The sequence below is a fragment of the Triticum dicoccoides genome, chromosome 2B (genome assembly GCF_002162155.2).
Source record: "Triticum dicoccoides isolate Atlit2015 ecotype Zavitan chromosome 2B, WEW_v2.0, whole genome shotgun sequence".
Taxonomy (NCBI): Eukaryota; Viridiplantae; Streptophyta; class Magnoliopsida; order Poales; family Poaceae; genus Triticum; species Triticum dicoccoides.
Window position 1 is genome coordinate 44196729 of NC_041383.1, and position 12621 is coordinate 44209349.

Genomic DNA, 12621 nt, shown 5'->3' on the forward strand with positions numbered 1-12621 from the left:
TGACAGAATGCCAGTGTGAAGGTGTGAAGGTGTGCCTGTAGAACTATTCTTCGATCACTAGGATGAAGTTTGTTTTGTGTTGTTTCAATAAAAGTTCTTATTTGACAAGAAACATTCATAATAGGGGTGTCCCCTGTGCATGACTGCAGGATCGGCAAGTTGAGGAGCATGGTGAGGGAATCGGTGATAGGTAAGAGAACCTAGAGGGCTTGGGTTTAGCCATTGAACTGGGGCCCTCAAGCTAATATACCTCAGAGTGTCAATCATTTGTATTTTCAGAATGCTGTTGTATAACGGAATCAATGTTTCATGGCAGTATGCTGAAGCACGTGAAGCCATGTATTTTTGAACATACAAACTGGTAGTGCCGTTCTTCTTCAACACAGCAACTCTGCTCACCGTTCCTCATCCACGGTGCTTCCTCTGCTGCAGAAACAAAGCGAGTAGGTGATCTGACTGCAGTGCAGTAACCCTGTATGTAGGCACCCAGCATCTAGTGCCCTCAACTATTCCTTGTTTATTCCAGGCACCATCTAAACCAGTAGTCATGCATGCACTTTGTACCATTCCTCCACTCACCTTGCCTTTATGTATCCCCCCCTGCCTGCTCCAGTTAACAATGCTTGGCATTAACATTAGTAGTAGTAGAATTAGCATTGCTCTCTCACACATAAAGGATAAAGCTAGTGACAAGACAACTGATAATGCTCTCTCGCATCACCACATGCACAACCAATGCTTGTATATATTGTGCATACTATAGGACAGATAGGATCGACGCTGCTGCATGGGATAGTTAGTGCCCACCACCTAAGACCAGTGACAGGACACTTCTCTGGTTTGTGCAGAATCAATGGGGTGGGTGGAGCTGCTGAAGCCAGTGGCGGCCATGATCGCCTTCGACACACTCTTTGCGGTGATGACAGTGCTGGTGAAGAAGGCGCTCGATGACGGCCTGAACCCTGTCGTTCTTATCGCTCTTCGGCAGCTTGTCGGCGCAGCTATCCTGGCACCGATTGCCTACTTCAAAGAAAGGTTTGTGGAACAAGAACTTAACCTTCAGATTTCAGCTGCTGAGTTGTTTTTGTATGATGTTTAGCGCCTGGAAACTCATGCTGATGATATGCTGCTACATGCATGACCCTGTCCTCTGCAAGTTTATCTGAAAAGCTTCTGTTAAGCTGATGCTCCACGACATGATGTTTTCAGAACCTTGAGTAGTGTCTCTTCCTTGGTGTTCTAAATGTTGTGTTCTTGTATGCTACAGTGTATATTTCAATATCTAGAAAATTGCCGCTGATAATTCTCCTAATTATTTGTAGTTGGTTTCAGGAATGCAAGACCAAGATTCACAAAGGAGATCTTTGCCTACTTGTTCATGAGTGCGCTACTTGGGTAATGCTACTTTGGTCAAGTGCAATGGAGGAGGCAATTCGAAAGAGTGCTGTGAATTAATGTTTTTCCTTCTTTTTTTTGGCTCTGAACGTGTGTATATACAGGGCATTATTTGCTCAGTATCTGTTTTTCTTGGGCTTGAGCTACACCACTGCAACACTGGCTGCAACTGTCTCGAATATGACCCCAGTCTTCACCTTCTTGATAGCCGTCCCTCTCCGGTCAGTTTCTTAATTGACACATATATCTTTTGAGTCACAAGCTGTTCACCCAGACTGAAACTAAGTTACGCAGGTCAGAAACAGTAGATGTGAGGAGCAAGGCAGGTCTGGTAAAGATCGTAGGAACACTGGCGTTGGTACAAGGGTGCTGCCCTGACTCACACAGCATCTTCGACCCAAGAACATGCTGGAAATGGCACAACCGGCACCAGTGGCAGCAAGGGGAGATGGTTGCTGGGCTCGGCGTTGCTGCTGCTGAACTGCATCACCTTCTCACTCTGGATGCTGCTGCAAGGGAAGCTCACCAAGAAGTACCCTGCAGTCATCTCCAGCACTGCATTCATGGCCTTGATCAGCTCACTGCAAGCAGGGGCACTGGCAGTCACCACCCAAAGGCACCTCTCAGTTTGGCTGCTCCGAGGAAGTATTCAGATTGCAACCGTTCTTTTCGCGGTACGTAAGATATAGCTCAGATACCACCAACCTGTAAAGAATCAATAATAAAAACTATAAAAAAGACCAGCAACCAATCTTTTCTTTTCTAGAGGACAGCTATTTGATCCTACTTGTCTGGACATAGAGCCGAATTATTTCACATCAACTTGTTGACCTTGCTACTCTAGCAGTCTAGCTTATATAATCCTATATGTTTGGGGTTGGATTTGGTAATGTAGGAAGACCTTATTCCAATTCTTCACGGCTCTGATAGTCACGAACACATGACCCCATGAGTTAGACAGAAAGAAGTGTAAATTCAGTTAGTAACAGGAATTTTTGCCACAAAGAATGGTTCAGGTTCAGTGTAATGTACACTGAAACTTTGCACTTTTGCTGTACAGGGAGTGGGAGTATCGGGGATAGGGTATGTGCTGATGACCTGGTGCATTGAGAAGAGAGGGCCGGTGTTCACCGCAGGCTTCTTGCCTCTCATTCAGATCATTGCTGGAGTCCTTGATCTCCTCGTCCTTCATGAACAGCTTTACATGGGAAGGTATTGGCTTTTACTGAAGTTCAGGAGAGAAACTGCATGACAGAGAAGTGTCAAAATAAGAGTAAACTCTATTTAGTTGTTCGGTAGCACATCATGTGAGATATCATGCTTATTAAATTAGCCGTTTACTTTCTCAAAGTCTAGTACAGATCATATGTCCTAATTAGATAGAAAAAATCTCTGAAATAAAATTCTCATCTCGATATCGCTGTACACTTGTACTATGACTTACCACCTACAAGGACTAAGAATTGACATGTTTCATAAATGTTGCAAGGGTAAAAATACCAATCAACATCGACTCTCACCAACGGACTAACAATTGACATATTGCTAAGTTGCGTACAGAACTATCGGCCAAACAACAACTTTGCTTTAAGACACAGAACTTGGGCAAAACAACAGAAAAGTCACACTTTTGTTTCTCTTTTTGTCCTTGAAGTGTGGTAGGTGCTGCTCTTGTCATTGGAGGCCTCTATCTTCTGCTCTGGGGGAAGAGCAAGGAAGCATCGTCAGCTGCCATTTTACCCGAGAAAGGACTGGAAGGAGATAAGGAGACACAGGAAAATTTGTGAAGTATAGAAAGGGTGTTCTTACTAGTTAGTGGGGATGTCAAGAATGACCCTAAATGTTCCAACTATCTGCCCTGGCCCATGCTCTATGTACGTTGCTACAACTTTGAATAAGTCAGTGTCATATTTGTGCTCATTGTGCTCTTTACTTTCTGGTAGTGTGGTGCCTGGTGAGGTTGCCTTCCTTGCCTGGTATTCAACAGTGTACCAAATGATTACAGAAAACACTCGTTGGTGGGTTTTACCGCCTTCATTGGAATGGAAAACTAGCCTTAATTTGTCATTGAAAATGACAGTTGGGCAGGAGCAAAATCACACTAACAAGCGCAAAGGTGAATGGCCAGTAGTGGTGTTTGAGTTGAGCAATTCACTGCATCTTGTCATAGTATTGCTGACTCAAGGATAGCATTGCTGGTTGACATATACCAGGTCACCTTTTTTACTAATGGCAAGTATTAGGTTCTTTTGGAAGTACTTTTAATGTTAGGAAGTGAGAGGACTAGTCCACATACATAAAAAGGAGTTTCTGAGTCTCAGTGCTTCCGTCTTTTCTCCACTTTTCTCGGCATCTTATGTAATTTTTGGTCGGGGCACCAGAAAAGGTAAGGGACTGAATCAGGACATATATTTTACTTTCACGTTTGCACTACAATTTGATTCCTGCTGTCTACTGATATGTCATTTTATAGATTATTATTAAAAATCTTCAGTACGTAGTACTAGTAAGTTGTCACAAGAGTAGCAAAGGAAATAATTTATCATGTTGATAGCATATTAGCATTTACTTTTTTGCCCCCCTTGCATGAATGACCGCCGTCACTTTTGGTCAGTGAGTAGCATTGCAGGGCTATATATATAATCAGAGAGTTAATGAGCGTATCAGTCATCTTGTAGCGGCAATCTTACAATGTGGGTGCAGGAGTGGAAGCCGGTGATGGGAATGCTGGCCTTCGACTTCATCTCTGCTGTGATGACGGCGCTGGTGAAGAAGGCTCTGGAGCAAGGGCTGAACCGGCTGGTCCTCGTCAAGCTCCGGCAGCTGTTCGCCACCATCTTCCTTGCTCCGATAGCCTTTTTCAAAGAACGGTATGTAAACACATGCATCCTTGTACATACAATCTGCGTTCGTTTCCTGGGTGACCGAAACTGCATAGGGTCATGGCATTCCTGCAGGAGCACGAGGCCCAAGCTCACATTGGAGATCCTGGCGTACCTCTTCTTCAGCGCCGTGTTTGGCGCGGCGCTCTCGCAGTACACCTTCTTCTACGGCCTGCAGTACACCACCGCCACCTTTGCCATAACCTTCATCAACCTCTCCCCTGTGCTCACCTTCCTCATCGCCGTCGTGATGAGGATGGAGCCGCTGAAGTTGAAGAGCATGGCGGGAGCCGCAAAGATCACCGGAACGCTCACGTCGCTGGCCGGCTTGCTGCTGCTGAGTCTCTACAAGGGCGGGCCGCTGACGCACCGGGCCGCCACTGCACCTACCCCAGCTGCTTCTCACCATGCAGCTCCCTCTGCTGACAGCAGCGGCAGCAGGAGCTGGATGCTGGGCACCATGGCTTTGCTGTTCAACTGCCTCTGCTTCTCCTTCTGGCTGCTGCTGCAGACAAAGCTGACCAAGAAGTACCCGGCCATCTACTCCAGCACCGCCATCATGTTCTTCATCAGCATGCTGCAGGGCGGGGCGGTGACGTTGGCAATGGAGAGGCACGTGTCGCCGTGGATGCTGACCAGCAAGCTGGAGATCGTTACCGTCTTGTACGCAGTAAGCTAAACATCGCCATCATCTTCTTCATCTCCTTGACTTGTACCACCTTCACAAAGAGAAGAAAAAAGGAACTACTTATCCAAAAGGGGCAACTACTTATAAAAGCCATTGCTTTAGCTTGCAGCTAACACTAGTCTATATATGCAATCAATACACGCCAGCTACTTTGACCAACTTCAACAACTGAAACCAAAAATAGTTGTAAAGATATACAATGAAATTACATGTGCAGGGGATAGTCGGATCCGGAGCCGGGTACCTGATAATGACGTGGTGTGTGGAGAAGAAGGGCCCGGTCTTCACCGCAGCCTTCATCCCCATGATGCAGATCATGGTAGCCATCATCGATTTCTTCTTCCTCCATGAACAAATCTACCTTGGAAGGTAATACATATAGAGTTCTTCTCAGTTTCATCATGCCTCCCTGTCCTTTTGTGATGATCATTGTCATGGCCGAAGTTTCATATATACATTGTTGCCAACTGAATTGTTCTTGCTGCTGGAGATAAACAAAGTTAATTGTTTCCGCCATCAAGTTGTAACGAAAATATATACATATTTTTCTGGCTGTTGATTATCGTTACATCGGCGTGCATGTACAGCGTGCTAGGATCTGTACTGATGATACTGGGGCTCTATCTTTTGCTCTGGGGAAAGAAGCGGGATGAAGCATCTGCATCTTGTACCACAATCACTAACAAGGAAGTCGATGAATCAGCTGACGACAAGCCATGAAACTGTAGAGCTTACACCCTTGGATTCAGTTACCACAATGCAACCCATAATATGTAGTTTTTCTTCCCATTTTACTTAACTGCTTGATGCAGCTAGCTACATATGTTATATATAAGGTTGTTCCTAGCTGGTACTGTTCACTTATGTCCAAGCTACTGAAATAGTGGGATTTAGTAAATGAGCAGAGAGCACATTTAGCATACAGCTGCCAATTCTCTTCGGTAGCTGCATATGGGAAAATTATATGCGATCACGGGTCGAATGGCACTTCTTCCTTCTCAAGAACTTTGTAATCTTGGACATTTTCTTTCCTAGTACCGATGCCTTGCAATTTCGTTTGCATTTCGTCGAATCGGCGATCTTATTTTGCCTATGATTTCTTGGCAAAGACAGCAAAGTAATAACGGCTTTATTTACCGTTATATTACTTCTCCAGGAACACATATTTTTTTAGGAAAAAATGAATAAAAAACATATTCTGCTGGCAAATATATTGTGCTGGTGCTGGCGAGTTGAGGCTGACGTAGCTAACTAGCCATCATGTATGTGGACAGATTATGTCCTCAGATTGTAGTAGTGGAACACATAATAATATGTTATTTTCTTCTCACTTTGTGATTTTGACAATATATTCTTCTGCAGTAATATCGACACACCTTGCAATTTTGTTCATATTTTGTCAAACTCTCCGTAGTCTTAAAAATAAATGATTTGGTTGGCAGAGACAATAAAGTTATTATGACTTTATTCGTTGTTATATTATTTCTTCAAAAGCAATTAAAAATCATATACCCTCATTAGAATGACAAAGTAGATAAATAAACAATCAAAAAATATATTCTGATGTCTAGTTGAGGCCGCTGAGCGAAGCAATTTTGGATGCTGCTGACATAAGAGCATCTCCAGCCCGTTGACCCCCCAAGGGGCGCGTAAAATCGCCGCCTGGGGGTGAGCCGGCGCAAAAGATCGGCCTGGCGGCTGGTGGGTTCTCAGTCGCCGACCCCAGGGCCGCCCCAGGATGCCGTCTAAGTTAAAAAAAAACATTCGGCAAAGTTCGGCTAAACTCGGCTAAAATTCGGCAAAATTGGCATATATTAGACATGTTCGACAATTTACATAGCAAATTTATCTAAAAGAAAGGCCAAAACTAAGGGGCGAAGAAGTCGCTGAACACGGCGTAGTCACTGCCATCCTCGCCGTCGTCGTCGTCGTCGGCGTTCTCCTCCTTGATGCGGCCGCCCCTGCTGGACCCCTGCCCGGTGTCGCCATGGCGGACCGGTGGCGGTGGCGGCGCGTCGTCGTCATCGCTGTCATCGAAGACGATGACGCCTCCTTCATCGCGGCCCCGGCGGCGCTGTTCGTAGCGCCGCAGGGCGGCGCGCTGGCGCTCCATCTCCATCTTGAGATAGTCGTCACGCGCCCATTTCGTCGAGCTCCACGTCGCCGTGCTCCGTCTTCACGGCGAGGAGCCCGGGCTCCGTTTTCACGGCCGCGAGCCCCGACTCCGTCTTTAGTTTGACGAAGCGCGGAGGAGCCGACAAGGAGGCGCGCCGGACGCCCTCGTTTATGACGATGCCGGCGCTGCGAGTGCGCCGGCCGAGCGGTGTCTCCGCTGCGAGCTCGGCCTTGACACCGAGTAACGCCGGCGAGCCGGAGGAGTGGGAAGAAGAACGGGAGGCGGAGTGCGAGGAGGAAGTCGAGGAGGAACCGAACCTCCTGGGCATCCATTGCCTGCCGCGCCGGTTCGTCGTGGCAGGGTATGCCAGCGGCGGTTCGTTGCCTCCCTCGAGGTACGACAGCACGCCGTCGAGCGTGCGGCCGGGAGCGCCCCACCACACGCGGCGTCCCTCGCTGTTCTTGACGCCGCCCACCACCGGCGCCCCGTTGGTGAATGCCAGCCTCTGCTCCTAGCGGCGCTGGAATTACGCCGCCCGTGTCGCGTGGTTGTCGGCGGCGTATTGGGGGAGGGCGAGCTGCTCCTCTGTGAGGGAGTCTCACACGCGGTCGATCTCGACGGCGAAGTAGGCGGGGCGCGCCTCGACGTCGGGCACCGGGGGAATGGGCACTCCCCCGTTGTTGAGTCTCCAACCCGTCGGCCCGGCGCGCATGTCCGGTTGCGCCGTGATGTTCTCCTCAAACAGGAGCCACGCCTCCCACTCGTGAAGCGAGCGGCGGCCGAAGCCGTTGGCTGCCGCCGCGTCGCCGGGGAAACGCGCGGCCATCAGGCTTGGGAGTGAGGGAGAGGGTGGGAAGAAGCGTCGGCGGCTGCGCACGGGAGAGGGAGAGCTTGGCGGCGGTCGGTGGGCTAGGGCTGGTGTGGCCAGAGGCGCGGGAGGCCACCGGCTTATATAGCCGCGCCCGTGTGTACGCGTGGCGGGAGGGGAGGCGTCGCTGCGGCGCCCCGTGACGCGCCGCCTATGATGAGGAATCAATGGCAAGGCTGACCGACGGCGGAAGTGCGTCAGCCTTGGCATTGATTCCCGTGGGAACCGAGGCGATGAGGGCGACGAAGCGGCCGTTTCGTTGACTCGGCAGGCCCGCGGCTTTTTCGCGCCAAAATCACTCGCCCCGGCGCCCCCGGGCGCCCCAGCGCGCAGGATTCGGCCTGGGTTCGCCGGCGCTGATTTCAGCCTAAGCCGGCGAAAAATGGATTCCTGGGACGCGAGTGGGCCATTTTTTCGGCACCGGCGCAAAAAAATCGGCTGGGAAGGCCGTGTTGGGGGCGTGGGTGGAGATGCTCTAAGTAGCACACATCATCTTCCTCTTTCTTTTGTTGTATGTAGAGGGATTGTGTCCGAGATCAACGCAACATAAAATTTTGCTATAGCTGCACACTGCTACACTTGTCAAGTACTAGTACGCGGGTACGTGCATAGCACGTGCAATGTTCAATTCACAGATACAAATTTTTCATCTGTTCTTTTGCAAAAGGAAAAGCTAACACATGGCTCTTCAAAATTCTAACAAATCAACTGTTATGCTTTATTTGTTATCCTCAAAAAAGTTGTTGTGACAGTTATCACAATACCACTTATCACTCCTACCGTGGGTGGTTCAGATGCAAACGTAATAAAGTTTTGTTTAGCGATGCATAACATAAAAAAGAATTATCTTATAATCACATTTGTTCTTGGAAGAATAATAATTTTATGGTTTCAAAACTTAGAAGAAAATGCACACACTGAAAAATTATCAGTCAGATATTAGTACCATGTTATACTCTCTAAAAAACGCAATATTCTGCACAAATGCACAAACGGGGATCAAAGTTTGGCCACATAAAATCCTATTATGCCTTGTGCACACGTGAACTGTTAGAAGGGAGAGATGGATTTGGTGGAATAGTTGTTGTATTGCTTGAGTCTCATGGGCATATATATAAGAGTACAATCATCTACTTGGAGTACAAGACAAGCCAGAACAAATCCTAGTCTATCTCATCTTTTCTAATAAACATTATACTCAACATCCCCCCGCAGTCACAACGGTAACGACGCAGACGGTGAGACTGGAGAAGAATCCGAAGGCAAGCCGACGGACACCCCCCCACAGTCGTAACGGTCGACGCATCGCGGAGTCGTAGCTGGAGTGGCAACCACGAGGTTGCTCAAGCAAGGCGATAGCCCTTTGTGCCGTTTGTCGAGGTAGCCAAGAGCATGGGTGGTGGAGCCGTGGTCGAGGTAGCCGTGCGAAAATGTCGTGGTCGATGTCGAGTCGGGGTAGCCGGTGTCGAGGAAGTCGCCGTGGAGCCGTGGGCACAAGGAGACGCTGAGTTAGTCATGGGCGCAATGGTGTCGAAGTAGTGGTGCGCCAGGAAGTGAAGATGGTGTTAACGAGGTGTCGCAGCGGGTTTGCCGAGCCCGGGGACACGTTGCAGACGAAGGCACGCACCGTGTTGCCAGCACCGGGCATACGTAAACGGACGAAGACGAAGTTGACGAAGCGTCGCACCAGGCTTGCCAGGCCCGGGGACACGTCGTGGACGAAGGCACGCATCGGTGTTGCCAGCACCGGGCATGCATAGAAGAGAGACCTGCACGAGCTGTACGCCATGTCGAAGAAGTCGGAGGGGCCAACAGAGAAGAACTCGACGACGGTTGCGGCGCCAATCGGCGTGAGGCCGATGTCGCCCGTGGTTGTCGGAGTAGACGAAGTGGTCGGGGTAGATGACGGCGACGCTGGCAACGGGTTGGTGCTGGACGAAGATGAAGGAGGTGGACGGGCGGCTGCGACGGCTACTGGAGTAGCGGCGGCAGCGACCAAAGTAGAGCGGCGGCGGCGGCGTCTAGGTTAGGAGCGCGGCGGCGGTGCTAAAAGTAGGTGAAGAGCCCTGACGGCGTGAAGAAGACCGGCGCGGACGGTGGCGTTCCCGCGCCATGGGAGACGGCGCGGCGCATACCACGGGAGGTCGACATGCGGTGACGGCGAAGTGGACCGCGGGCCGCGGCGCTATGGCCCGAAGGGGCGACGCAGCGGCGGCGGGCAAGTTGGGGCGACGACGGGAAGACCTCGAGGCGGCGGCGGAGACCGCGGGACGCGGCGCGACAGCCTGAAGGGGCAGCGCGGTGGAGGAGTGCTGGCCGGTGCAACCGCGGGGACGGCCTCTGGACAGCTGCGTGGACCGCGTGTCACGCTCGCTACGGCCCGACGGGGCGACGCAGCGGCGGCGCGAGGGTCGGTGCGGCCACGGGGACGACCAGGAGCGGACGGCCTCCGGACCGCGGTGGACCGCGGGCCGCGACACTACGGCCCGAAGGGGCGACGCAACGGTGATGAAGGTCGGTGCACCCGGGAGAAGAACCACGGGGAGGCGGCGCTGCGGCCCGACGGGGCGACGCAGCGGCAGCCCGTTGCTCGGTCGATGGAGGGACGCGCTGAACTCGGGGACGATCTTCACGGGACCTGTGGACGCGCGCGCAACCCACGGGCCAGGTCGGTCGCACGGCGTAGATGAGGCGGATCGCGGCGGCGGGCGGGTGATCAATCCGATCGCGCGCGAGGTCGGGGACGCTGCTCGGTGGAGACGGGGTGGCGGCAGAGTCCGAGATGAAGCCGGCGACGGCGGGCGGCAGGGCGGCTATGATTGGCCGCCGCATGGCGCGAGGCTGCCGGGTCGGATGATGCAGGAGTCCCGATCGTAGCGGGGCAGTAACGACCGGCGTAGATCGACGGGCGGATCGGCGCGCGAACGGCGGCGGCGAAGGGCCGCCGCATGACGCGAAGCCGCCGGGTCGAAGCAACCGGCGGGCAGACGCGCGGATGACGGGCGAGACCACCGGGTCGGGGCGACCGGCGGGCAGATGCGCGGACGACGCGCGAGGCCGCCGGGTCGATGAAGAAGTCGGCCGATCGCGCTGGAGTTGGAGTAGAGGCGCACGGGTTCGATGGTGGCGGTGGGCAACACAAACAGATGAAGATCAAATCAAAAAACCAAAAAGCACTACAAGAAATCTGTTAATACATGACGGACTTGATCCGTCTTGCATTCCGTCATGTATATCGCGTCATAATCTGACCTCGCGCCTTACATGACGATACTTGTCCGTCATGGATCTGCCAGAGGCCCGCCAAGGCCCAATCCGTTGTGACGGAACAAACCGTCATCGATTAGCGCCACGTAGGATTTTTGAGTGTCCAATTCAAATGACATGGCTGCCTATGTGGATACTACATTCCGTCACAAAATTCGTCATCGTCTAGCACATTAACCCATTTCTTTCGGTCCAATTTTTACTTGATACATTTTTAGCATAATGCGTGGCCCAATAACAAGTATTTGCAAAGTGTATAACATTACACAGTTCAACCAATATGCAGCCATCTGTATATATTTACAATGTAGCAGTTTACAAAATCCTCTACAAAATGACAACTTACAATATAGATTGAATAAAAAATCACACATCACAATTAGGAACGAGTACAATTCATTTTACATCAGCAAAACATACAAACTATCGAGGTCGATATTTAGGTCCTTGCTATCAGCCCTCCAAATGGCAACCATCATGTCGTGGCTAACTGTGATGGGCAGCATCAAGTAGCCAGCTTCCCAATCTTACCTGCATATTTGCAAGAACCTTAGATTTTTTTTAACAGAGATGAATAGATAGTAGAAATAATATAATTGCAACAAATATAAAAATGTATTAAATGTCCAAAATTCTTAAATCTTACAGTTCCTAGAAATGAGATTAACATCCACTATAAAACGAGAGTAAACATGAGGTTTCTTAAAATTAATCCAAAGAAAAGTGTGTCAAATGTATGTCAAATGGCAAAGTAACAAAACACACAGCACAAAACTGGTTACTATAGCAGCAGTAGTTGAGGCCATATAAACCTGTCAACGAAATTTGGTATAATCATTTCATACCGTAAGTAACCCCTAATAATGATGCCTGGACTCAAGATATTCCATTTCATATGCTCATTATTATTCGAACAAATGAAAATGAACAATTTTATCTTACAGCCAATGCACCAACACTTACTGAAGGATAAAAGCTACAAAGACCATATACCTGGGTTTATAACATTACCAAATGTTGGGCACCATATGTAATTAAGAGGACAAATTTCAAGCATTACACGTATCTAACTCTACACCAGTTTCTATTATAAATAAATAAAACAGAGTAAAGGGCGGCAGAAAGTTTATGTTTACAACTGTTCTGGATGGAGGCATTTAGTGCGTAACATCCTGAACATGGTGACATGTACCGGGAACAAGAAATTCATCATTGTGATATATATTTTAAATTGAGCAAAGATCAGGAGCTATTTGTACGCATCAATTATATAAGCTGATAAAGTAAAAGGACACCAGCTACTTCTAGTTGTGCATATAAAAAATAATACCAACGATTGTATAAGAAGCTTGGCATAAATCCAGGAACAATCGAGAGTGACTTGTACCAGATTTTGATGTTAACA

At 49.6% G+C, this 12621-nt stretch overlaps 1 protein-coding gene, 1 long non-coding RNA gene and 1 pseudogene across 2 annotated transcripts in view; all 3 read left to right on the plus strand.

Annotated features, from left to right (window-relative positions):
- LOC119362022 overlaps positions 1–593 on the plus strand; it is a 2584-nt gene extending 1991 nt beyond the window's left edge. Inside the window, exons 3-4 of the long non-coding RNA XR_005173094.1 lie at positions 150–190; positions 317–593. This is a non-coding gene — a long non-coding RNA (uncharacterized LOC119362022). The remainder of the gene's footprint in view (positions 1–149; positions 191–316) is intronic.
- A 130-nt stretch (positions 594–723) lies between these two features.
- Positions 724–3315, plus strand: LOC119362021 (annotated as a pseudogene).
- Positions 3316–3933: 618 nt separating this feature from the next.
- On the plus strand, positions 3934–6016 carry LOC119362020 (WAT1-related protein At3g30340-like). Its single transcript, XM_037627192.1, has 4 exons — positions 3934–4265; positions 4353–4947; positions 5183–5334; positions 5553–6016. Exons 1-4 carry the CDS (start codon positions 4087–4089, stop codon positions 5683–5685), a joined length of 1059 nt encoding a protein of 352 aa, XP_037483089.1. The 5' UTR covers positions 3934–4086; the 3' UTR covers positions 5686–6016.
- Positions 6017–12621: the final 6605 nt, after the last annotated feature.